This window comes from Gossypium raimondii, chromosome 10 (assembly GCF_025698545.1).
Source record: "Gossypium raimondii isolate GPD5lz chromosome 10, ASM2569854v1, whole genome shotgun sequence".
Taxonomy (NCBI): Eukaryota; Viridiplantae; Streptophyta; class Magnoliopsida; order Malvales; family Malvaceae; genus Gossypium; species Gossypium raimondii.
The window spans coordinates 1,004,945-1,030,048 of NC_068574.1; the positions used below are offsets into that span (position 1 = coordinate 1,004,945).

General features: G+C 32.2%; 4 protein-coding genes across 6 annotated transcripts; 3 read left to right on the forward strand and 1 right to left on the reverse strand.

Moving 5' to 3' along the window:
- The first annotated feature begins 3,408 nt into the window (after nucleotides 1-3,408).
- On the forward strand, nucleotides 3,409-4,024 carry LOC105775800 (uncharacterized). Its single transcript, XM_012598308.2, has one exon. It carries the CDS (start codon nucleotides 3,482-3,484, stop codon nucleotides 3,824-3,826), a length of 345 nt encoding a protein of 114 aa, XP_012453762.1. The 5' UTR covers nucleotides 3,409-3,481; the 3' UTR covers nucleotides 3,827-4,024.
- A 1,457-nt stretch (nucleotides 4,025-5,481) lies between these two features.
- LOC105776551 (uncharacterized GPI-anchored protein At1g61900) lies at nucleotides 5,482-10,378 on the forward strand. The gene is made up of 8 exons (XM_012599267.2): nucleotides 5,482-5,753; nucleotides 7,190-7,369; nucleotides 7,821-8,426; nucleotides 8,874-9,119; nucleotides 9,264-9,275; nucleotides 9,628-9,771; nucleotides 9,869-9,913; nucleotides 10,001-10,378. The coding sequence occupies exons 1-8, from the start codon at nucleotides 5,684-5,686 to the stop codon at nucleotides 10,069-10,071; spliced, it is 1,374 nt and encodes a 457-aa protein (XP_012454721.1). The 5' UTR covers nucleotides 5,482-5,683; the 3' UTR covers nucleotides 10,072-10,378.
- A 2,821-nt stretch (nucleotides 10,379-13,199) lies between these two features.
- LOC105776550 (protein DETOXIFICATION 40) lies at nucleotides 13,200-19,208 on the forward strand. The gene is made up of 7 exons (XM_012599265.2): nucleotides 13,200-13,608; nucleotides 13,898-14,529; nucleotides 16,805-16,861; nucleotides 17,033-17,271; nucleotides 17,418-17,536; nucleotides 18,304-18,390; nucleotides 18,866-19,208. Exons 1-7 carry the CDS (start codon nucleotides 13,240-13,242, stop codon nucleotides 18,929-18,931), a joined length of 1,569 nt encoding a protein of 522 aa, XP_012454719.1. The 5' UTR covers nucleotides 13,200-13,239; the 3' UTR covers nucleotides 18,932-19,208.
- On the reverse strand, nucleotides 18,888-24,754 carry LOC105776549 (heat shock 70 kDa protein 16). 3 transcript variants are annotated; one of them, XR_008189989.1, is made up of 12 exons: nucleotides 24,507-24,754; nucleotides 22,927-24,259; nucleotides 22,000-22,212; nucleotides 21,744-21,836; nucleotides 21,491-21,643; nucleotides 20,936-21,136; nucleotides 20,241-20,387; nucleotides 20,032-20,160; nucleotides 19,816-19,946; nucleotides 19,503-19,731; nucleotides 19,089-19,164; nucleotides 18,888-18,958 (listed from the first exon to the last, which is right to left on the reverse strand). XR_008189989.1 is itself a non-coding variant. In XM_012599264.2 (10 exons), the coding sequence occupies exons 2-10, from the start codon at nucleotides 24,094-24,096 to the stop codon at nucleotides 19,644-19,646; spliced, it is 2,325 nt and encodes a 774-aa protein (XP_012454718.1). In that variant the 5' UTR covers nucleotides 24,097-24,105; nucleotides 24,507-24,754; the 3' UTR covers nucleotides 19,248-19,643. The 3 variants fall into 3 exon arrangements, 2 of the variants coding, with proteins under 2 accessions (XP_012454718.1, XP_012454717.1); XM_012599264.2 differs by lacking the exons at nucleotides 18,888-18,958; nucleotides 19,089-19,164 and having other exon boundaries at nucleotides 19,248-19,731; nucleotides 22,927-24,105; XM_012599263.2 differs by lacking the exons at nucleotides 18,888-18,958; nucleotides 19,089-19,164 and having other exon boundaries at nucleotides 19,248-19,731.
- Between the last annotated feature and the right edge of the window lie 350 nt (nucleotides 24,755-25,104).

The window sequence follows — 25,104 nt, forward strand, 5'->3', positions numbered from 1 at the left end:
CCGGGCCCAGCCCGGCCCGGCTCGAATATAATAAATATATATTTTTATTTTTTAAATTTTAAAATATTTTTAAAATACTTTTTTTAATTTTTTTTTATTTTTAAAATAAATTTTTAGTGTTTTATTTAAAAATAGACCGGGTCGGGCCAGACTCGGGCTTAAGAATTTTTTCCCTGGCCGGCCTGGACAAAATCTTAGGCCCATATTTCAGGCCGGGCCTGGGCCTAGGATGCGGGCTGGAATTTTTTCTGGGCCCTGCCCGGCCCATGAGCACCTCTACATTGCACAAACAAAATATTAGACCCATGAAAATAAGAACAAACATGGGCTAGTCTTCCATGCTCTAGCTTCGGCCTATTCCATCCCATTTTTAATTTTATAATTTTTTTATGAAATGAATAAATATTAATATTGTAGATCAATTTTGATTTACAATATATATACATTTTATTTTATGTAATTTTATATATTAAATTTTGATTTGATTCAAATTTCAAAATGATTAATAATAGTATCAAATTAGAACAATTTTACGTTGATATATTACATCTCAAAACTATTATCTTAATCCAATGTGTATTATTGAATTAAAATCAAAATTTCATGTATGCATATGAACCGCAATTTAAGTTTCATTTATATAAACCACAATTTAAGTTTCATGTGTATAATCGTACCAAATCAAAGTTCATGTATAATTTTTTTATATTCAACCCTATTTTTATAAGTTATGTAATGTATATAATATTTAATATAAATATTAAAATTATTTATGTTTAAAAATTCAATAACAATATAAAATTAGTAAATAATTAAAGGATATATATTCTTTTATGAAACATGTATAAAAATATATAAACAAATATTGTAGATTAATTATTACAAATATAAGTGAATTGAATAAAATTTAAAGCTTATATTTTAAATTTAACTGAGTTTAAACAACTATTTATAATGTTGAATATGAATCGACTCAAATCCGATTTAATCCAATTCAGTCAAGTATATATTTTTCCAGACATTGATTTCTTTTATCAATATAGACATTTTGTCTACCTTGATCTATGCTATTATTTTTTCATATTTAATTGGTTCAATTTTATTTAGGTTTAATATAACATTTGGTATTTAAACTTAACATTTTTTCTAATTTGGTACCTAAAATCTTTCTGGGTCCAATTTGGTACTCAAATTTGACACTTTTTCTTAAGTTGGTACTTAATCTTTTTTGGATTCAATTTGTTACCTGAACTTAATTATTTTTCCTAATTCGGTACCTAATCCTTTTTTTTTGTTTGATTTGGTACTTGAACTTGTCAAACGCTTTACAAAATACTCCAATATACTAATAATGTTATTTTTTACGAGGTAATAAAATAATCAATGTATAACCGACATGTGATGAGATGATATGATGTTTTTTTGTATTTTATATTTTCAAATTCTTTTAGTTTTATTTAGTTAATTATTTTATTAATTGAAAATAATGAATTTCTTTTAATTTGGGTTTTAAAACTTTATTTTCCTTATTTAATCTTAATTCATTAAGTATAGCTCAATACCTATTTTTTAACATGAATTTTCTCTAATATTGACAATATTTTTATAGCATAACAAAAAAAAATTAAAATTTGTATAACATTTAATAAATATAGGTACTAAATTGAACCTAAAAAGAAGCTTAGGTACCAAATTAGAAAAAATATGTCAAGTTCAGGTACCAAATTGGGCACAAAAAAAGTTTAGGTATCAAATTAGAAAAATGTGTCAAGTTCAAGTACCAAATTGAGCCAAAAAAAAGTTTAGGTACCAAATTAGAAAAAAATGTCAAATTTAAGTATCAAATATTATATTAAACCTTTTATTTACTAATATTTAAAGGTGGTTAATATGAATAGAATATTAGCCCTTCTTTTCCAGTTTCTTTCATTATACTTTTGTCACACTTTTTTTCTTTTAAATTTTTTTTAAGTCTAAAGATGCGTCTCTCAATCCATTTCACACTCCGAAATATTACTTAAATCCAACATTAGTTTTGGTTTCCCAACACAACACTGTTTGACTTTGTTTCTTGCTTCCTACCTTTGCTTGTTTATCAACCGATGCTTAAACCATAAGTTGAGCCGTCCTTAGCGTCTTTCTTGGGCCCACCTTCACCGCCCAACCTGGCTCGAACCTGTTTCGGTTGGTTCGTTGAGATCCACCGTGTTATATGGGTCCCTTTTTCACAGCCTGTTAATTTTAGGTTAAATTGTGGTTTTAATCCCTCTATTTTTCTCAAATTTGGAATTTAATCTTTATATTTTAATTTGATATCATTCGATTTTCCTGCTTTTATAATTTTGATAATAAGTCTAATTAGCTAACATTGTTAGCTATTCTTGTTGAGGAGAGGTTGGACTTCCTCTAGAAAAAGTCTTCAAAGTGTTGCCTAGGAAGCTAAAGGACCCCTTAATGGTGGAAGTATTACGTTTGGAGTGTCTATACTCGATTTTATTCTCGAGTTTTGTTTTTCACTTTGCAGAGAGCTCCAACAAGTCCAGTGGTGGAGATATTGTTGAGGAAATATAAGCATTTAGAAAATATAATTCAATAAAATGGATCAAGCCAAAATGATCTGAATTGAAAATTATAAACTCAAACCCGACCCGAAATGGACAAGGTTAATTAAGTCACGAGTACCTCTAGTCAGCCTATATTTGTCCTCATTTTTCCTATGCAAAGGGGGATCCTTACGGGAGCTTGGCCTCAATTTTGATTCTGATTTTTCCCTTGAAATATTTAAAAAATTTTAACTAGGCCCTCAATTTTTAGAAATTTTCATTTCTCTCTTGAAATTTTTAGAAATTTTAGTTAGCCACCCTCAAATTCTTGAAAAATTCTCATTATACATTTTTTTCTTTGAAAATTTTAATTAAGCTCTCCTAAAATTTTTGAAAATTCTCATTAATCTTACAAAATTTTAATTAGACCCCAATTTTTTTTAAAAAATCATTAAACTCTTAAGATTTTGAAAATTTTACTTGGACCCCAAAAACTTAGTCTCAGAATCTGCCATTGTTATTATGCCTTACTTCCAACACAAAATAACACAAAAATATGTAAGCATGATGGTTTGATAATGATGTTTTAAGACATAATTTCTATTAGCATTTTACTTATAATAGTTAACTATTTGGACTAACTAATAACATTACTTGGACTAACTAATAACATCATAAAATAGGATGAAATTATGTCAAATTAAAATATAAGGATTAAATCCCGAATTTAAACACAATAGAGACATCAAAACCACAAATTTACCTTAATTTTGATATTAGGCTTGTAGTTGACCTCTCGTATGTTTTCTCTATAAATTCTTCGTTCCTTACAGCTTAAAATCTCTTCTCTTTTATACTACGCACGTAAAAATACATTAGAAAATTTCTTCTTCCCTTAAAAATCCATATTAAGAAACACCTGCAAAAAAACCCAGAAAATGGGGAATTGTTTTACACACGAAAACTCATATTGGGCTGATGAAGATTGGGGTTCTTTGGTGTCAACCCATAGCTGGCATAGATATGATGACGAGATTAACAATACGGAGGAGAAGGTGAAGTTGCTTGGTCATGGTGAAAAGATAGCTGGAAACACCAGTGAGGTGAAGCTAACCATTTCAAAGAAGGAGCTGGAGCAATTGGTACATATGATGGAGGTGCAAGGTTCAACCCTAGAACAAGCCTTGGCCAGGATGTTGGTCGATGGTGGCGGAGATGTCTATGAGGTGGAGCAGCGTCGGCCTTGGAAGCCGGTGCTGCAAAGTATTCCGGAGGTGAACTAGTTCTATGAGTCTCACAGATGGTGCTGGATATTGATAAAATTACTGTGGAGACTACTCTAATAAGATTCGGATTACAAATTCATGGTAGCTGTTAATATGTGTATTGTGGTAAAGAATTAGGTGATTATATATTTGTTGATGATGTATATATATGATCAATATATTCTGATATATGAAAATGAAACATTTTCTGCTTGATTTTTTTTTTTTGTTCTTTATTGAGAGTAAGGCCACAAGATTATGTCACTGCCCATGGCTACAGAGTCCCCACTCTAGGTTTGGATTGTAGTCACTAATGTGAAAGCCTCTTCATATGTGGGCCACCAATGGCCCAAAGAGGCCCATTCATAACTTGGAGTTTTTACCAGAATTTGAATTTTTTTAATAATTAAGGTATTTTATTACGTCAATTTTACGGCTTATAAAGATAATTTTTTTTTGTGAAGTTCATAATTATTCGTCCCAATAACATTATTTTTAAGGTTTGAATTTACATTCTTTCATTAAGTGCAAAGTATTTTATAATTGCACCAAATACTTATTGCTAGATTTTTTGAACGGACGTTATTTTTAATGTTTGAACTTTCAACCTGAGTTCTTCGTAGAAAGACACGAATTTTAATAATATTAATAGTTGAACTTGAATCTTAAAATATAAAAAGTAGAATGATTGAATTTCTGAAAGTAAAAGTAGATTGACTAAATTACAATTTTACGAATAGTATAAGAACTTATGACATATTTTAACCTCAATGTATTTTCCATATTCGTTTTACTGTTTATGAAGATCAATCCCTTTGGAGTTTGTGGTTGCTCCTCCTAATAACATTGTTTCTAAGGTTTGAATATGTATTCTTCCATTGGAAGTGAAATATATCTTATCACTGTATCCAACATTGGTTGGTAAGTTCGTATCTCCCCCAATCTAGGTGTTACTTTTCATGAATTGTACACGACTCTCCGTGAAGGCCAATGACAAAATCACGACACAGGGACAATATCTTTCATTGAAGAGTCCATCGACTCTCAAACAAATGACACTTCAAAGACTTTTCCTAAAAGAAAATCTGATTTCTCCTCAACAAAACTCTTTTAATATAAACTTATTAAATTTAAATCTCAAAATTTACAATTTTATATCAGCAGAATTCAAATGGATTATATCTAAATTATCCAAATTTAAAATAAACTTGAAATTTTAAAATTAAAATTGATTATAAATTTAAATTAATTATTTAATTAAAATATTCTACAATCCCTATATTTTTAAAATTAAAATTTAATCCTTATACTTATATTTTAAGGAATTTAGTCTCTTTACTTTTCAGATTTTAAAATTCAGCTCCAACTGTTAACAGATAGATTTAGATTTTGAAATATGAAAAGTAGATGAACTAAATTCCTAGAAATTCCAAGTATATGGACTAAATTCCTAACTTTTGAAAAGTACAAGGACTGTAAGCATATTTTAACCTAATTAGTTCTATCTATAATTAGGAAAGGTCACACATGTGAAAGATGACTTGTAAACTAAGTGTAAAAAAAAAAAAAACATTGATGGCCTTAAATGTTTGATGCAGTGGGTGTGTGTTTATATATGAGCATTTAATTCGATGGTAGGGTCTACTAAAGATGACAGCTATTTTCATTACTCTTCTTCAGTGCTTTCTTTTCTTATTATTTTCATCTCTCTTTTGAAGCACATTCATGGCTTCTCTGTGCTCTCTTCTCTCTCTTTCTCTAATGTCTTCCAACTTATCCCCTTCCTTAATCACATTCTCTCACTTTTAATCCCTTAACTCTTAAACATCTATTTTCTAGTTACAACTGTTTATCTTCATTAGAGGAAAGAAAGAGATGAATGCTGGCGTGTCTCTTGAGCACAATTTCAGCATGTTGCTGCTTAAGCTGTTTGTGGTTCTTGCCTGTGAGTGATTTTTAAACATCATGTTTCTCATTTCTCATTTCTGGGTTTTGCTTATATTGGTATCATCTATTTGTTTTAACTGTTGGGTCATTATTAAAATTGCGGGAAATGTTAGCCTGGAATTCTTAATTTTTTTTTCTTGTAAATTTGAGCTTAAAGAAATAGATTATTCTTGAATTTCACTAAATAAGTCTGGTAAAGTTTTTACTTTATGTGTAGGAAGATTCTTAATTGAAAATAGTATTCAATTTTCAGTGATTTGGTGCATTAACTTATTGAACTTGTACTTTCTTGCATTATTTGCGCTGATACATTTTAGGTTCTTTGTGTTTGCCAGCTTGAACTTTTCTTTATTATATTAGCTTTGTAATTTATGTTAAATACAATGTGATGGGTAGAAGTATCATGCAGGCCCTGTATCTCTGGTTAAATTTAGTTGTTGCAGAGTAAACTGGTCTTTTTTTTTGTTAAAAGCTTATCTATTTCTACTGTTTAAAAGTTAATGTGGCTGGCAAAATTACCTGACAGTTACAAGTGATTACAAGTGATGTGCCATCTGTACCTCATTCTAACCTAGACGGATCAGTTTTTAGTAGTAGAATTGATGAAATTTTTAACAGAATGAACAGTTTGCTCTTTGATCTAATTTACATGGACTAATTTGTGTACTTTTTTTGAGTAGAGGTGGCAAAATGCAATTCGGCTCTTAGTACAAGGGTGTCCATGGTACTTTTACCCAATGTGATGATATTAGCTTTGGACCTCTCTTATGTCCATTAGCTTGAAAAAATTATTAGAAAAGAAGTTAATGTAATTGGAATGTTTGATTCTTGTGAATAGTTGATATTAATTTTAGTTTGCTTGTGTTTTATTGTAGTTTTAGAAATCTGTCTGCTAACAAATACTTGAAATTTTAGTCTTTATAACTATTTATCTCAAATAGGTCTTATAATTGTTTACTTATATATGTACTTTTTAATCTGTTTAAGCTTTTCGAGTGACCGTGAGGATCATAAAAATACCATGGAGAATTAGTTTAGGTATTTTCTGTGCTTAAAAATGTATGATCTTGATTTTGGAACATTTACAAAGAGGTTGATTTTGACAATGGCTTATCCTGCCTGGGACAGTGCCTGTTAGACCACGATAAATGTGGTTGAAACTTGATGTACGAGGAACAAACATAAGCTATGTTGGTTTGACTTTTCATTTCTCTTGTAATCCTTGTGTTCAATGCATGTCTTATCAATAACATTGTCATTTTGAACCATGCTAAGCAACACTTTAATGTTTAAGCACTAGATGAGTATAAGATTTTTGCGGTTTTATTATCAGTTGCCTTTGTGTAGCATAAGTGGAAAATTTTAAATTTCACATCTTACTTAATTGGTTATGTGTGATATTTTCAATCTTTGTGATTCATCCCTTCATTTCAGGCTTCCATGAATGCTTATCCGATCTTCAAGTTCATCATAAAGGTTATATGTTAACCGGTAGAGCAACTGGTGATTTTGTACCTAAAATTACTCCAACGGCATCTCCTCAACCATTTCTTCCTCTACTTGCACCTTCTCCTCTATCAACCTTCACAAATAGCACTTCTCCTAAATTATCAGGTATGTTTTACATAAGGGATAAATATCAAGTTTATACATGAACTTCGTTTCAATTTGAAAAATGAACTTTGATTTGGTGCAATTATACGAATGAAACTTAAATTGTGGTTCATATGTATACATGAAACTTTGATTTTGATTCAATTGTACACATTTAAAGAAATGAATATACATTTATTTTCATATTGGATTTGTATAATAGTCTGTGTATGCAATATATCAACATAAAATGATGCTAATTTGATAATATTGTTAGTGATTTCTGAAAATTGAATCAGTCAATTTCATTTATAAAATCGCACAAAGTTAAAGGTCATGTATAGCATTGCACATTGGATCAAAGTTCATGTACAATTTTGATATTTATCGCTTTACATAATAGTTTAAAAGCTTAATCTATTTGGATTTTAGTGTATAATTACATTTTTGTGTTGTCTTTGGTCTTCTGTAGGACTCTGTATGTTAAATTTCACTGCTGCTCAAAGCTTGATAAGCATTACGTCAATTGATTGTTGGGCTGCATTTGCTCCACTATTGGCAAATGTAATATGTTGTCCACAACTACATGCTACTCTTGTGATTCTTGTTGGTCAATTGAGTAAAGAAACTGGTGTGCTCGCTCTAAACAGAACCCTTGCCAAGCCTTGTTTATCAGATATTGAGCAAGTCTTGGCTGGCCAGGGTGCTGGTGACGGTCTCAATCAAGTTTGTTCGATTCATTCATCAAACCTTACTGAAGCATCTTGTCCCGTAAAAGATGTTGATGAATTTGAGAACATGGTAAACTCTTCTGAGCTTCTTGCTTCATGTGAAAAGATTGATCCTGTTAAAGAATGTTGTGACCAAGTTTGTCAAGGTGCAATATCTGATGCTGCAACAAGACTTGCATTGAAAGCTTCTGATCCTCTAAGCATGGATGGACCTCATGTTTTACCTCAGCACACAACAAGGATAAATGATTGTAAAACCGTTGTGCTTCGATGGTTGGCAAGTAAACTTGACCCTTATCATGCAAAGGAAGTTCTTAGAGGATTAACCAATTGCAATGTTAACAAAGGTATCAATGCCCCCTCTATCTTATCGTCTTAGGTATTATCATTCTGGTTACATCTTTGGCTTTGTTGTGGGGAGGTCGCTCTCTGGGCTGGTCTTGGACCCTCAACGGTGGACGTATTGTGCCTGGGATGTCTATGGCTCTATGCTTGGCTAGTCTAGCTAAGTGGTAGTGTTCTTACCCACCAATGCCATATAAAGGCATGGGTTTGAACCCCACCAAGGCCAAATGATAAAACATTTCCTTGGTGGTGAAGTGCTCCCCAAGCTCCGTGAACCCGTTTGGGCTCTCCTTGGAGTCGGGGGACAAAATGTAGGGCTAAAACTGAGTATAGACACCCCGGGAACAATACCTCCACCATTTAGGGTCTGAGACCGGCCCAGTCGACCTCCCTTCAACAGGCTTCATATTTAAACTATTTTCTTTGTTTTTGGTTTTCTTCGATTTCAGTTTGCCCTCTCGTTTTTCCCAACATGAAGCATGTGGCAAATAGCTGTGGAAACGGAATAAGTGACCAAACAGCTTGTTGTGATGCTATGAATAGCTATGTCTCTCACTTACAAAAGCAGACCCTAATCACCAACTTACAAGCTTTGGACTGTGCTACCTCGTTAGGGTTGAAGCTCCAAAAATACAATATCACCAAAGATGTTTATAGCCTATGTCACATAAGCCTTAAGGATTTCTCTCTTCAAGGTTGGTTTCCTTGCTTGATGCCACTGCGATGAGCAACCTGAATTGATCCTTACATAAAAATAATGAATTAGTACTAACACTTTATTCTTTTTTCTCTGTCATGATCGGATTTGATACTAATTATCAACAACTTCTATGCATCAGTCGGAAGTCAAGGTAAGATTCTTCTCCACTCAAAAATGGCAACATAAATTTGCTTTTACATATTGGGAATTTGTTCCTATGTGCATCTGTATCTTATACTAATTCTTTAGTTGGTACTTGAATCATGTTGAAAGCATTCTTCTCCCGTCTTTTTGTTGCTTTCTTCTCCCGTCTTTTTGTTTTTTACCCGTCATAGTTTAGGAAAGACGAGGTGGGAGTTGTTACAATTGAAAGAGTCATGCCTGTTTCGAAACTAGCAAATTCTTTAAGTACTTGTACCCTTCATTTGCGAGATTAGCATATTCAATTATCTATTTACATTATTAACATGTCCAACTTGTTTGTTTCTTTTCACTTTTGTTAGAATCTGGATGTCTCTTACCAAGCTTACCTTCTGATGCAACATTGGACAAGTTTTCCGGGATCAGTTTCATTTGCGATCTAAATGATAATATTCCAGCTCAATGGCCGTCTCTGTCACTACTGCCAGCTTCATCATGCAATAAGAGTATGTACTCTCATTGGTGGTTCACATTGATTTTAAATTACTTTAATGCTATTTCCCTCATCATTTCCTTATTTTCACTTGTATTCATGTCATACAGCTATCAGAATTCCTGCACTACCTGCCGCCACAAATGCTCAAAGTGGTAGGAAATCGCCCTGTTTACTCAAGCGATTGTAATCTCTTGGAAACCCTCGAAACTTTAATGAAAGTCTCACCCTCTCTTTTGCAGGTCTTAACACAGAATATATCGTAGTTTATCTCCTCGTTGCATATTCAACGGCCATAATGATGCTCTTATAGGTCTAGTTTGAGGCTAATTCAAGAATCCTGTCATTAATTGAAGCTGAAGATAACTAGAAGAAGGTTATACGCAATCATATAAGCATAACTCCTGGTTCAAAGGCTCGTGTTAAAAGCTTGATTCAAGTTCATCTATATGATCATATTAATTCAATATTCTTGCAGGTTTTATATAATAATATTTTGTAAAGTAAATAACATGGGAGAAAGACAAATATATGTTGTATTGTATCTATACAAGTATCTTGAGTACAAAATGTAAATTTTGATTGGTAGGTTGAAAGGTTTTACCTTATTTTATTGAAAATTTGTTTCTATTTTGTGTAATATTTTCACCTAAGGTTGCTTGTGAATGAATGAAACATTTGATCCTATGTAACAAAATTGGTTTGTTTTTTTAATAATCTCATTATAGGTTCGATCATATTTTTTTTTGATACAATGCGTAGAACTAGTCATAGTCTCTTTTCAATTCATTTTAATCAATTGAATTGATTGCAAATAAAATATGTAATTTATTTATATTTATGAATAAGTTTATATATGAATTATTATTTAAAGTTGATTTTAATTTTATTTATTTATTTGGTATAATTTCAAATTTTGCTGTTTTATTTTTTTAGCTATATTGTCAAATTTGATGATCTTTTAAAAAGAATTGAGAGAATCAAATGATGTTTTTCTAACGAGAATACTAATTTAAATTTTTAAATATTTGTACTCCATGTTAATTTAATTAAAATTAAAATTATGAACTTTTATTTTTAAATTTTTATAAATTGTGAATTATTTGATGATATGACATATAATGCAAATGATATATTAAGTTAACATGATGCGTATATAGATTGCCATTTGAGTTACCATGTCAACAACATTAAAAATTAATGTTTTAGTCATCATTTCACTTAAAAAAAATATTAAGAGCTAAATTTATCATTATGTCTTCTTTTTTACAACAATGATTTGATCTAAAGTTATTTCGAAAAAAATCATCGACCAATAAATCATAATTTAGGTTGTTTTAATTTCGCTTTATTGATGTATCAAAATCTTATTATAGCGTGTTCCAATCACTCTAAAGGATTAAGACGTGTTATTATTTTGTTACTTAAAGTAAGGTTTTGAATTAGATTAGTAGTTAAATCAATCAGTTCATCGATTTATCGGTTTAATAGACTGATTAATCTGTATCGAATTTTGAATTAATCAGTTCAATATCCTTTGAATTGATACCCAATCAATTCCTAATCCAATCAATTTAACCACCCAATTTAATCCAATTTAACCTTGGTAATAAGCAATCAACGTAGTAGAGTGTTCTAACCACACTAGGGAATTTATTTTTCACAGGAGGGTGAAGATTCTCTGGACCTTGGTTTTTTTTTTTTTTTATTTAAAAAATAACAGTTTTTAAATTTTTAAATAATTAATAATTTTATTATATGATAAATTAATTAAAAGTATAGTTTTTTATTATACTTAATATGATTAATTAAATTAAGTAATCACATAAATAATAAATAATATAAAATAATATTTTATTAATTCATAATTTTATATAAATATAAGTTTAATTATATATTATCTAAATTTTAATATAAATATTAATATGATAAAATGATTTTAATGTACATTTTCGCTCTAATTTCATCACCATCATTGTTTCTAATCTCACCGCTCATCTAAATGGAATCTAAAAGTGATATTTATATATCACTTACCAAATCAGTACTTAATCGACTCAACCAACCCATGCTAGCATCATATAAAAATAGGTAAACTACACCTAAAGTCACAAAACAATTAGGAAGTTTACTTTTGGTCACTCAACTTTAAAAAATTATAAAATGATCACTGAATTATTCAAAAGTTTTCATTTTCAAATACAAGTACCACATTAAATATTTTGTGAAAATACATATACCAAATGTGATATTATCCTCAAAATATCTTCTAGATTCGATTCCATTTGAATCTAAATTTAATTGACACCCAATTTAGATACTTTATAAAAGGGAAAAAAATAGGTGCTAAAATAATGGCTATCCCCTTATAAGATAAAAGGCATAATGATTTATTTGGCCCTCTAACTTTATAAAAAAATTATTTTAGCTCTACATTTAATTTTGTCTCTTTTAGCCATTGAACTTACATTATTTGTCAAATCACCCCAAAATGAATAGAAAAATTAACATTTGTTAACTTTACTAACATGACATCCATGTGTATTAGACCTGCCCATGGGCCGGGCGGCCCGGCCCGGCGGCCCAGCCCAAAATATGGGAGGGTTCGGGTAAAAATATAGGCCCAAAATATGGGCTTGGGCAAAAAAACGAGGCCCGTTTAAAAAATGGGCCGGGCTCGGGCTCAACTTTTTTGGCCCGGGCCCGGCCCGGCCCGAATATAATAAATATATATTTTTTATTTTTTAATTTTAAAATACTTTAAAAATATTTTTATTTTTATTTTTAAAATATTTTTTTGTGTTTATTAAAAATCGGGCCGGGTCGGGCTCGAGCTTACTATTTTTTTCCTGGGCCAAACCTGGGCAAAATTTCAGGCCCATATTTCGGGCCGAGCCAGGCCCGGGCCTAAGAGTTGGGCCGAAAATTTTTTCTGGGCCGGGCCTATGGACAGGTCTAATGTGTATGTCACATTGGCAATTAGTTAATTTTTAAAATTTAAAATATTAAAAAATATTTTAAATATATTTTATGCTTTTTTAATAACTTAAAAAAATTAATTAATCGTTGACGTGACATCCACATGAGCAAAGGTAATAAATGTTAACTAGTTCATCCATTTTAGGATGATTTGACAAATATTACAAGTTTAAGAACTAAAAAACGAAAAATTAAATAGAAAATTAAAATGATTTTTGCAAAGTTAGAGGGCTAAAAAATGATTATACTAAATTTAATTGAGACCAAATTTAGATACTTCATAAAAAAGGGGAAAAAAAAAAGAAAGAATAGGTGCTAAAATAATGTCTATGCTCCTTGTCCTTACAAGTTGAAAGGTAAAAAGCACAAAGAATCACTTTATGTAATTTACAAAAAGATCCCTGAAAGAATATAAAGGCTGCTATTTTCCCTTACTAGGCTGGCTAGCTTAATTAGTATCAACCATCTGAAACCATACTTACTGAAAAAAATAAAACACACCATGGATTCTCAACAGGAGCAGCTGCACCAGCCATTACAAAACTCCATGCATGGCCACCGGCAGCCACCGCAGACACCCGAGCTGTCTTCTTCAGAATCCAGTGATGCTGGCAGTGTCTATGATGTGGACTCTAAGCTTGAAAAAGTCTTGTTAGACAACGAGCTCCCATATTTCAAGCGTCTCCGACTGGCTTCATGGATCGAGCTCCGGCTGCTCTTCCACCTTGCCGGACCGGCGGTTTTCGTTTACTTGATCAACAATTTCATGTCTTTATCCACTCGTATCTATTGTGGTCACTTAGGCAACCTTGAGCTTGCGGCAGCTTCTCTTGGTAACAGTGGCATACAGCTCCTCGCTTATGGCCTCATGGTATATTATATATAATGTAAAATTATCATGGATGCTCTTGCACATCAATACACTAAGAATCAGATTACATTTTTTTCATTTACAAAAAAAATATCAAATTAGTCCTTATACGTTATTTCATGTATGTTAGATTAAAGAACATACTAATCTTTTCTGTTAAAAGTTTTATCCATTTTTATTGTTAAAAACTGACGTGATCAACAAAATAACAAGAAAGTTAGAATTTTACTTATATTCTTCTCTTGTTTATTTTACTAGGGTTTTTATAATTTTAATCAACTTTTTGCAGCTAGGTATGGGGAGTGCTGTAGAGACACTATGTGGGCAAGCATACGGTGCTCACAGGTACTCCATGTTAGGGGTTTATCTTCAAAGATCAACCATTGTACTTACCCTAACGGGGATCCCATTAGTGTTAGTCTATGTGTTTTCAAAACCAATCATGATCGTACTAGGCGAATCCACGGCGGTGGCATCGGGGACAGCGGTTTTCGTTTACGGTTTAATCCCACAAATATTTGCTTATGCCTTCAACTTTCCCATACAAAAATTCCTTCAATCTCAAAGCATAGTGAACCCAAGTGCTTATATCTCAGCTACTACACTCGTGGTGCACCTTGTTTTGAGTTGGTTAGCTGTGTATAAGCTCGGTTTGGGGTTAATAGGTGCATCAATGGTGTTAAGCTTATCATGGTGGATCATTGTGGTGGCTCAAATAGTGTATATATTGAGAAGTGAAAAGTGTAAGCTAACATGGGATGGTTTGAGCTTACAAGCCTTTTATGGGTTATGGGATTTTTTCAAATTTTCAGTTGGTTCAGCTGTGATGTTGTGTTTGGAGATTTGGTACTTGCAGATATTGGTTTTGGTTGCTGGTTTGTTGGAGAACCCTGAGGTTACATTGGATTCTCTTTCTGTATGGTAAGTAAGTTTATTTTTTCCATAAAATTCCTCCCCTAAAACTAAGATCGAGAAATTATATTAGGATTCAGATTATATTTTGTTTCCTTTACTTGGAAAATAAGTAAATTAATCTTTGTATGTTAGATCAAAAAATAAATTGATTCTTTCCATTAAAAAAAATTCATTAAGTTCTACTAGTAAAAACTGACATTGCTAAGAAAAAAAATCAGATAATTACATATGATGTGCCACGTATACATCATGTTAACATATAGGAACTAATTTTTAACAATAAAAATGGACGAAATTTTAAATAAAAGGGCCAGTTTGCTTTTTGATCATATAGTGATTATTTTACCCATTTTTTGAGTAGTGGAGACAAAATACAATCCTACTTCTAGTTTAAGAGCCTCAATTATACTTTTACCAATTCGTACTACTACTCATAATCTCACTAAAATCCTTGAATCAAAAGATAATATGTGCTTAAATAGTTTAATCTCACGTTCTATTGCATATTATGACAACAACGATATTAACCAAGTTAAAACTCAATTGAAAAATAGTATCTATATCAAAATTTACCTAATTTTTTTAGGGGCAAGTTTCTACTTTCATTTTTATGCTTTTCACTTAAGCGGAATAATATATCTCATACATTATATAGATTATAATATTTGGTATCGAGTCGGCTTTGGATAGTTGATACTAGTAATATATCATTTAATATGGTGGACTCTCGTTCAAATAAAAAAAATTATCATGGTTATAGAAAAGAGTCATAAATCTCAACTCGGTTACTGAGAAAAAAAATCTCATTAGTTATGTACTTAAGTTGTTTTGAGATATAGTTAGGGATGACAAAAAAAAAAAACCTCAAACCCGACTTAATTCGATAGGGGCAATTTTAAAAAATTGACTTTTGAGATGGGTCTAATTTTTCAATAGGTTGATCGGGTTTAGGAAAAACTTACCTAGAGATATTACCAAAATACCCCTTATATGTAATATTAGTTTAAATATATATAATAATGAAATTTATATTAAGATTTGTTCTAACATAAAAATACTTACGGATTTAGAATTTTTTTTTTCTTGAAAAAGCTTTGGAATAGTTGTATGCCTCGTATTTCAATATTGGTCCATGCAATTCATGCAAATTTTAGATTAATTTATTATTATTACTACTACCATGTGGTCTTAATTAATTAATATTAGGGTTAGAAGCATAAAGTAGATGAAATGTAGTGTATCAACATCCCAAGGGAAAAAGGTGAAATATTAAAGGGAATAAATGCTTGCAAAGTGCATGTAGTTGGGGGTCATTCGTGAAACACGCCATAATCCTTTTTGCTTAGTTATTCTTCTTAATTTTAGCTTTTGCTTTTACTTTTTTTTAATGCTTCCTCTAATTAAATCTAATTTATTTTATTTTAATTTTAAGGGTAAACTATTAAAATAGTCACTTATGTTTGAAATATTATGTTTTAGTCACTTACATTGATGTGTTATAACATTTTAGTCATTGAGCCGTTTAATTGCCGTTAACGGTGTAACGGTAAGCTGACGTGGCACGTTAAATCATCATTTCAAACAAAAATTTTAGGTTAAATTATACAATTGGTCTCTATATATTTTTTTGTTTTGAGCAAAAAACAAATTCTTTTATGTTCTTTTAACTTTCCCTTTTCTTTTTCTTTTTTCTTTTTTTTTCATTCTCTTCTGCTTCTCCCTCTCCTCTATTTTTCTCCTTTCTTTATCTCTTTTAACGTAAAAGAAAAAATTAAATTGCTCAAAACAAAAAAATATATATATATAGGGACCAATTGTATAATTTAACCTAAAATTTTTATTTGAAATGATTATTTAATGTTCCACATCAGCTTATCGTTACACCGTTAATGACAATTACCACTCAGTGACTAAAATGTTAAAATACGATAACGTAAGTGACTAAAATGTAACCTGAGAGAAACAAAAGTGACTATTTTGATAGTTTACCCTAACTTTAACTCAAACTTAAAGTTGATTGTAACGAATAAATGATTTAATTCTTAAAATAATTCACATTCGAATTTATCCTAATACTCAGAGTTTCAAACATAGAATAATTATAAACCCAAAATAACTCAAAAATTTTAAAACAAAAATTAATATCCGATGCAAAACTAGCCCATTCCACCATAACATCCTGATTAAATTCTACTTATTTTCTCGAAAGATGCCCTTTTTTTGTACTTTCTAGCAAATATATATTACCATGAATTTATTGATGTTGGTTGAAATGGTGCAGCATGGGTATATCCAGCTTGTTGATGATGGTTTCGATTGGGTTCAATGCAGCTGCAAGGTTCGTCACTTTCACTAGTTTTACTCCGGTTAAATTGCAGTTTTGGTCCTTCTACTATATTCAAATTTAGAATTTAACCTTTATAATATCATTAGTGATCGAAATAATTAAGATTATTATCCATTCGAGTTAAAATGCTAATTTGAATTTTTATGTTTTTCCCTAAATCAGTGTTAGGGTGAGCAATGAGCTTGGAGCTGGGAACCCCAAATCGGCAGCATTTACAGTTAAAATTGTCACTTTGGTTTCGTTAACCATTGCTGTAGCGGAAGCTGTCGTTGTTTTAGCTTTACGCCATGTAATAAGCTATGTATTTACGGAAGGTGAGACTGTGGCTGAGGCAGTGTCGGAACTATGCCCATTCTTGGCCGTCACTCTTATTCTTAATGGGGTTCAACCTGTCTTGTCTGGTAAGCAACTTTTTTTTGGGTAAAGTAGCGCTGTTAATTACTCTAATTTGGCTTAAGTAGCGCTGTTATTTGTTGCAATTAAAGTAATGGTATGAAGTTTTTTAAAGCCAAATTATGTTTATGATTTGATTGAATTGCATTTACAGGGGTGGCTGTTGGGTGTGGATGGCAAACATTTGTAGCGTATGTAAATGTGGGATGCTACTACGTTGTAGGGATCCCACTGGGCTGTCTTTTAGGCTTTATATACCACCTTGGTGCAAAGGTAAAAATCGCGTTAACATCTAAATTGGCCCCTAAATTTTACCCTTTCTCTTATGTTGGCACATCTTTTCAGAAATAGTACATAAACTATCGATATTGTCTTATTTTGCCTCAAAGGTGTCTAGCATCCAAGAAGAACATGCCACGTTCTTATTGGTTGACATTGGCTGGGACAAAATTGATAGCTTAATTACCACTTCTGACCAATATCGAGAAAAAGTTTAAGTTTAGGGACCATTTTATTAATTATAAAAAGATTAACCACAAAACTAATATTAATTTGTGGATTAAATCACTTTTTAGGATTTGAACTTCACAACTATTCCCACATTGGAGCCTGAACTTTTTTTTTGTCCAAGTTCGCCTTTGAACTTGACAATTGTTCCCACGTGATGGCTTGAACTTTTATTTGTCCAAGTTAATCCCTGTATTTAATAATTGTTCTCATATTGGGATCTGAAATTTTTTTTCCAAGTTAGTCTCTCATATTTTCTTCAAAACCCTAAAATTCAAACCCTAGTATGAGAACAATTCTCAAGTTCAATGACTAGCTTGGACAAAAAAAAATTCAAGCCCCATTGTGAAAACAATTGCCTAATTCAAGCCCTATTATGGGAACAATTACCTAGTTTGGGGACTACCTTGGACAAAAAAAATTCAAGCCCCAATGTAGAAATTGTTACCAAGTTCAAACCCCAAATAGTGATTTAACCCATAATTTGTGAAAAGGACTTGCCCTAAACCTAAGGTATTTGACTCCTCGAGCAGGGAATATGGTCTGGGATGATTGGAGGAACATTAATGCAAACCCTCATTCTATTGTGGGTGACATTTAGAACAGATTGGAACAAAGAGGTAAGTAGTCCCTTTCAAACCTTTGTTCAATTTTTGCAGCTAAATTATAATTATTCATCCCTCAACTATATTCAAATTTGAAATTTAGTCATTTAATTATATAATCAAAATAAATAACACCTCTAACTATTCTGGTTAAAATGTAAATGTCAATTTTTCTTACAAACATTCTTTCCAACAAAAACTTATAGACGTCAGTTAGCATGACAAGTTGAAATGACAGTTTTCAAGGAGAAAAAATCAACATCAGTATTTTAACCGGAATACTGAACTTAGTTAACTATTTAGACCAACTAAATCTCAAATTTAAGCATAGTGGAGGAACCAAAATCATAATTTGACATAATTTTTGCAACCTAGAGGGCATTCAATGAAGTTTTCATCTATATTAAGTTCGTAATTAACACCCTATATGGGGCATTAATTCTCAAAGCGGAAAAGATGGAAGCATTGATGAGCTTACTGAAATTTTCAGGTGGAGACAGCAAAGAAGCGGTTAGACAAATGGGAAGACAAGAGGGAGACTCTTCTCAAGAACTAATTATTGAAGGGATTATTAAGCTTTTGCCTGCATATGCATCAAAACAATGAAGAAATTAAGGAATCGATTGACCCACCACAATAAGCTAAAATGCTAATGCAATTGCATTTTGCTGCATTAGCATTTTTCTCATACTACTATCAAATGGTTTGCTTACTCGTAAGATGTTCAAATGGCTACATAAGCCTTGAAATATGGTTGTCGCTTGAACTCACAGCTGAGAGTGTAGAACCCTAGAGTTTGATTGATTACATAAAGTATAAAATAAGCTTCCCAATGTGCTCTAATTGTGCTTATTGCTCAAGAAAACAATATATAAAGTAATGCTAATCCAAGTTGAAGCTCATACTACTAAGTTAAAATTGTGTCTGAGAGAAAGCGGAGAGACATTAAGATTTCTGTTCACTATAGTAGTTAGCTCCTTTAAATGACGAAAACAACCGAAAGGTTTAGAACTAAGAGGGGATAATGTGAAATGTAAGGTACGGCTAGTAACGAAAATCATAAGTGTTAATCAAACAAACATCAAGTATTAAAATGAAAAAAAAAAAAAGAAACAATCTGTGCTCACCTTGAGCAATGATGATCTAAAAGCCCAAACAATTTTGTATCAGTCAGTATAAATCTTCATATTTCGAACGACAGTTGATTTGGTTGATTTTGAGTTTGTTGGTATTTGGTGTGATAAATTATATGCGTATCAGCATCGATCTTACTGCATGCCATCTGATTTGTCTCCTTGATCTGTTACATTCATATCATCCCGAGAAGGATTGGATCTTATCATATATTTGCATGTCCTGAACATAAATGACTCAAAATCATCAGATATTTAAAAAGATGCTACAAGAAAAAGAAAAATATTAGTAGCATTAGATTATTACGCTTCAAGAGCCTCCGCTTTTCTCTTGATCTCACATGACCAAACCATTGGATCAACATCTTTGGGCAAGGAGTCTTGTTGTTGGGATTTCTCTTGTAACCACCTCTCTGCTTTATTACACTCATCAGTAACCTGCAAAAGGAGAAGACACAAGTGTTTAACCAATGGACTAGCAATATCAATGAATTGAGCCAATTGAACATCAACAATCATATACCGCATCTTTCTTAATGGATGAAAGTGATGCTGCAGCCTTCCGATAATCTTCAATACACTTTAGCAGATCCTTTGCTGCTTGTACTCGAGCTTCTTCATCTTTATAACGATTTTCGATAGGGTCAACAAGCTTTAAAATTCAAATCAATTAGTTGGTTTTATTACAGAGCTGAACTGGGGTAAATAGATAATTAGTCAAGTTATAGCTACCTTTTTTAAATCCTCAAGCTTCTCTACATAAACATTTTCAGTTTCATCCATCCCGTCCTCATAAAGCCAATCTTCTGTCTCCTGAAGTTTTCTAGATATCTCTTCCCTATCTGACTCATTTGCAAAGCTTCGATATGCATTTAAAATCTATGCACACAATTGTGTTACTCTAATATGTAGCAGAACTTAAGAAACGGAAAATGAACATAATCCACTACACCTCAGAATATGTCAGAAATTAAGATTATTTTATAAGAATATGCAGATTAAGATTAGATGGCAATCACCAAAAGGTTCTTGCTAGGCCTATTAGATGACATGAATATATCATATTCTGCAATTACTATTCATGATAAATCATCCAATCATATGATGTTGCAATTCCCAATGCATTGAAAATCATCAAATTAACTACCAAATACTGCATTTAATATAAAAGCATTACCATCTATAGTAACTTAACTAATCTTAAAAGGCAGGAGGGCGCATCAATCTTTTAACAAAAAGCAAACTTATTCTTAAGACTGACTTAAAAGTTAAAAGCACAGGCTGCGCTTATACTTCTAGACACTGGGTTTGAATTACAGAGACATTAAATTTCCCTCTTATAAAATCATTATGAGAAAGGAACCATGTGAAGTTCTTTACTTGTAAGTGGAAAATAAAGCTATTATCATTTTAAGCCAAAGCAATACCTTATCGCGCATCTCATAAACGTAAGACTCGAGGGCATTTTTCTTATCTTTGGTTTGCTCCATCTTCAAGTCCTGTTGCATCAACCAACGTTCTTTCTCTTCAGCTTTAGCAATCTCGTCCCTTTTCATTCCATCACAGACACTCTCACTAATAGGGATTTCCAACCTTTTTACAGCTTTTCCTCTTCTTGCTACACCAGCCTGCACAAGAATACTGAATTTAACATCAACGCTCTTCAAAGTGATATATTTGAATTTTCGTCCAAATATCCTCAATGACATTGTCAAGAGTCAAGACACAATAGATATAGGCATTGGCAGAACATCTTACTAAGGCACTCCACAAGAGGATAACTGCAAACAAATTAGTCTAAGGTTTCCTAACCATTTGTTATTTATTTCAATTCTGAATTGAAAGCAAACAGTAAAAGCAAGGATTTCACTGCTCTCCTCGTTCTTCTGGTTTATATCTATTTTTCCTGAAATGTGATAACAACAACTAAAATGCAGATGGAGGAAGAAGTCAAAGTGGGCAGTACTTCAACTGAAACTTACACCAGGACAAGATGGAGGTTCTGATTGTGAATTATCACTGACTTGAGCAATATTTTCTACAGAAGATATCCGATCAGATTTGTCCTCTACCTCTTCTGAAGTCAAATGAGGATCATTGATTGTCACAGAGTTATCCAGTTGATCCTCTATTAGCTGATGCAATAAAATTTGGAGTTCACCACAGTTAATTTACTTGGGAAATGACTAAAGGCCAATATGATACAACATTAATAGAAAAAAAAATCATATTTACCACAGCTGAATCCAATTTGACAATCCCATGAAGATTTAGCTGAACTCTGACCTTCACTTTAGCCATATTTATGTGGCATTGGATAGGTCCAATCTACAGAAACATTAAATCATAATTCCAAGAGTGTTTTAACAATGAAAAGAAAACCAAATATTCATAACACTAAATCAAAAGTTAAAATAGAAAAACCGTTAACAAAAAAATTACAAATTGCGACATGTCTAAAAGAAGAAGCATGCAAATATAGTTATCATACCGTGAAAGTATTAATTTGAGGAGATAATTTGGAAGGTAACTCATTTGAATTGACATAGCATGCTTCCATATTGAACATATTAGTTCTATGCAAAGTAAGAATCTTAACACTTGGAAATGGGTGCCCTTTTGGGAAAAGCACACCATTCGAAAGAGTGCAAACTGGACCTTTGTCAGATGAGAATCCAATAGATAAAGGAAGAGAATCTTGAACCTACAAGAGAAAACATATGACAAATGTTATAGCTTCGTACAGGAAATAACCCAATTAAGCACCAGCATGCATACAGATGCAAGCATCTAAATGGAACTCCTCCTTTTTGTTCATTGGTACCCACAAAACACTGGACAAGGAAAAACCTCAGTGATAACTGAACTTACTATTCCTTTTCTTTCTAATACTGAGGCTAAGAGGTTAGAGATGACCTCCTATAGATATTCAATTAGTAAAGTAGCTCATCTTTCAAAAACAAAATAGTGAAGTTACCCCTAGAAAGCTCCAACCTCCTGGACAGGCTTGAAGAGCAGGGAAATGGAACCAATAGTAATCACTCCTATAACAGTACAGCCAGAAGAAATCCAGCACAATGGAAAATAGTGCAAAGCAAACAGAAATTGAGGTTTGCATAAACATTAATAGAAATAAATGGTATTCATCTACATAACACATTTCATTCTCACCCACATCAAAGAATTTCACCCAAAAGATGAAAAAGGAAGAAATTTAAGCATGAAGACATAATTGCTTAAATAAGAAAAATGAGTGCGCTTAAATAAGAAAAATGTGACAGAACTTGGAAAAGGATTTTTCTTTCCCAGATCAAGAGAAAACCAGTTTATTTTATAATACAAAATAAATGGATTTGATTCAGAAGTAATAGCTCAATCTAACAGTGTGTCAAAAGCAACAATGTGTGGAAACACAAACCTCATACTCTCTGACACGGAATATTGGACTGAGCATTGCACACTGAAGAGCACAACCATGAGCCACACACTCACTAGCGTTTATTGTCCGGCTGGGCTCCCGGTTAAATATAGAAGCTAAAATCCGTGTAATAGCCGGAATTCGAGACCCTGATCCAACAAGCTCAACTGAATTGATTTTATCCAGAGTCAAACCAGAATCAGCCAAAACCTTGCGACAAGGAACAGTAATCCTTTCCAACAAATCAGAAGACAACTTCTCAAACTCCTCCCTCTTGATTAAACCCCTAACATCTTTCTCATCCATCAAGCACTCTATATTAAGTGGTGCTTCCGCATTAGCACTCAAGACCTTCTTCAGCTTCTCACATGATGCCCTCAACCTAACAGATGCCTTTATATTTGTAAAAACATCAATGTTATACCGCTCCTTAAATTGGGATGCAAAGTGATTGAAAAGAACTTCATCAAAGTCTCTTCCTCCCAAGCTACAATCAAAAGCATGAGAAATGATTTTCATTTGTCCAGTCTCAAATAATGCAATACAGATCTGTGTGTCACAGTGACCAATATCCACAAAGACAGTATAAACTGGATTAGAGTTAGAGATATCAGTCTTGTAAATTCCGTATCCAAGGGCAGTGGCAGTACAATCATGCAACAATCTCAACGGTTTCAACCCAGCAATCGCCGCAGCATCCAAATAAGCACGCCTCTGTAAATCAGTGAAGTAGGATGGAATTCCAATTACACATTCCGAAACAGGCATTTCCAAATTTTTCTCAGCTATCTGCTTTAAATGTGAAAACAACATCCCCAAAATCTGTACAGGTGTAAATTCATGAACCTCTCCCATAAACTGTAACCGGATCAAAATTCCGCCATCAGGGCTTTCAAATGTTTCAAAAGGGAACAACTTAAGTTCTTTCTCCAAACCAGGTTCATTAAACTTCCTACCAATCAATCTCTTAACCTGCAAAATAGTGGACCTAGGATTCATTGTTGCAGAAGCAGCTCCAGCTGAGCCAATGAACCTTTGTTTCTCACCAAACGAAACAGCAGCAGGTGTCTCACGCTTCGATTCATCATTCAACAACACATCAATGCCACGTTGCTTAGCAACTGCAATAATGCAGTTCTCGTTCCCGATATCTAATCCCACCACACTCATTCTTTCCTACTAAATTCAAACAATAAGACAAAATTTTCCAGCAATTATACCCGCATTTATCAAAATTTTCAAAATTTCTTATCCCTAAACAACTACTTCAACTTTTCTCTAGCTCAAAAAGTAACCAAAAAAGCTTCAAGTCTCCAGAACCAAATCAAAACACCTAAAAATAATTAAAATTAAGTCAATCAACCTAATATTCGAATCAACTCTTATCATAGCTAAATGCACTTAACTTTTAAAAAATGAAACTAAAATACCAATTTTTGTTAGTAAAGTATAAACGTGAGCTTAAATGAGGTTAAGCTTCTATACTTATATAAATTCAAAGCTCCATTATTATTATTTCTTTCTTTCTTCCTGCATTTGTGTTGAGAATCAAATGGATAATAGAAGAAATCGAGAGATACCTGCTGAAAATTGAAATGTAAGGAAGCAAACGAAGATTGGGGGGACTGTTTGGCCTTTGGGAATCGAAAGTTTGCGATGATCGATCTCTTTTCTCTGTTTTATGAACAAAGTAAATGAAATTTTAAGAACATATTTACAAGTAAAAGCTTTTCCGATTGAACGGGAAAATGTTTGGCTGTTTGAATTGAAAAAACGTGTGTTTTTCTTTTTCTCCCTAATGTGGTTGCAAATAAGGGCGTGACGAACAGTACTAATAAGAAGTAAGCATTCACCCAAACTCTTGATTTGATTTATAAAAATTTAATAGCCTAAATTTGTTTTATTTAAGTATAGATTAATTAAAAAAAATTTCTTTTAGCGAAATCTTAAATTTTTTTGTTTTTTTTCTCGGTACTCCGCTCTGAGTAGTATTACCGTTGTTATCTTCACAAATTATGATGGAGATATGTCGATGCCTATTATTTCTGAAACACCTCTGATCACCATCAGTTTCTTTAAACTAGGTTGCTCTTCGTTGGCATCTTCATCTGTCATGTTGTTTTATTTTTCTATTATTTAATAAGCTTTCACTTTTAAAAATTTTTGTCTACTCTTTTA

Bases quoted from the DNA above. Each gene is read 5' to 3' on its own strand.
- LOC105775800 (XM_012598308.2), top strand. From the start codon at position 3,482: ATGGGGAATTGTTTTACACACGAAAACTCATATTGGGCTGATGAAGAT.
- LOC105776551 (XM_012599267.2), top strand. From the start codon at position 5,684: ATGAATGCTGGCGTGTCTCTTGAGCACAATTTCAGCATGTTGCTGCTT. The intron at 5,754-7,189 runs GTGAGTGATTTT...CCTTCATTTCAG, and splicing joins GCTGTTTGTGGTTCTTGCCT to GCTTCCATGAATGCTTATCC. The intron at 9,772-9,868 runs GTATGTACTCTC...CATGTCATACAG, and splicing joins AGCTTCATCATGCAATAAGA to CTATCAGAATTCCTGCACTA.
- LOC105776550 (XM_012599265.2), top strand. From the start codon at position 13,240: ATGGATTCTCAACAGGAGCAGCTGCACCAGCCATTACAAAACTCCATG. The intron at 16,862-17,032 runs GTTCGTCACTTT...TCCCTAAATCAG, and splicing joins GGGTTCAATGCAGCTGCAAG to TGTTAGGGTGAGCAATGAGC. The intron at 18,391-18,865 runs GTAAGTAGTCCC...TGAAATTTTCAG, and splicing joins GAACAGATTGGAACAAAGAG to GTGGAGACAGCAAAGAAGCG.
- LOC105776549 (XM_012599264.2), bottom strand. From the start codon at position 24,096: ATGAGTGTGGTGGGATTAGATATCGGGAACGAGAACTGCATTATTGCA. The intron at 20,161-20,240 runs GTAGCTATAACT...TGAATTTTAAAG, and splicing joins AGCTTGAGGATTTAAAAAAG to CTTGTTGACCCTATCGAAAA. The intron at 19,732-19,815 runs GTAATAATCTAA...ATTTATGTTCAG, and splicing joins AAAGCGGAGGCTCTTGAAGC to GACATGCAAATATATGATAA.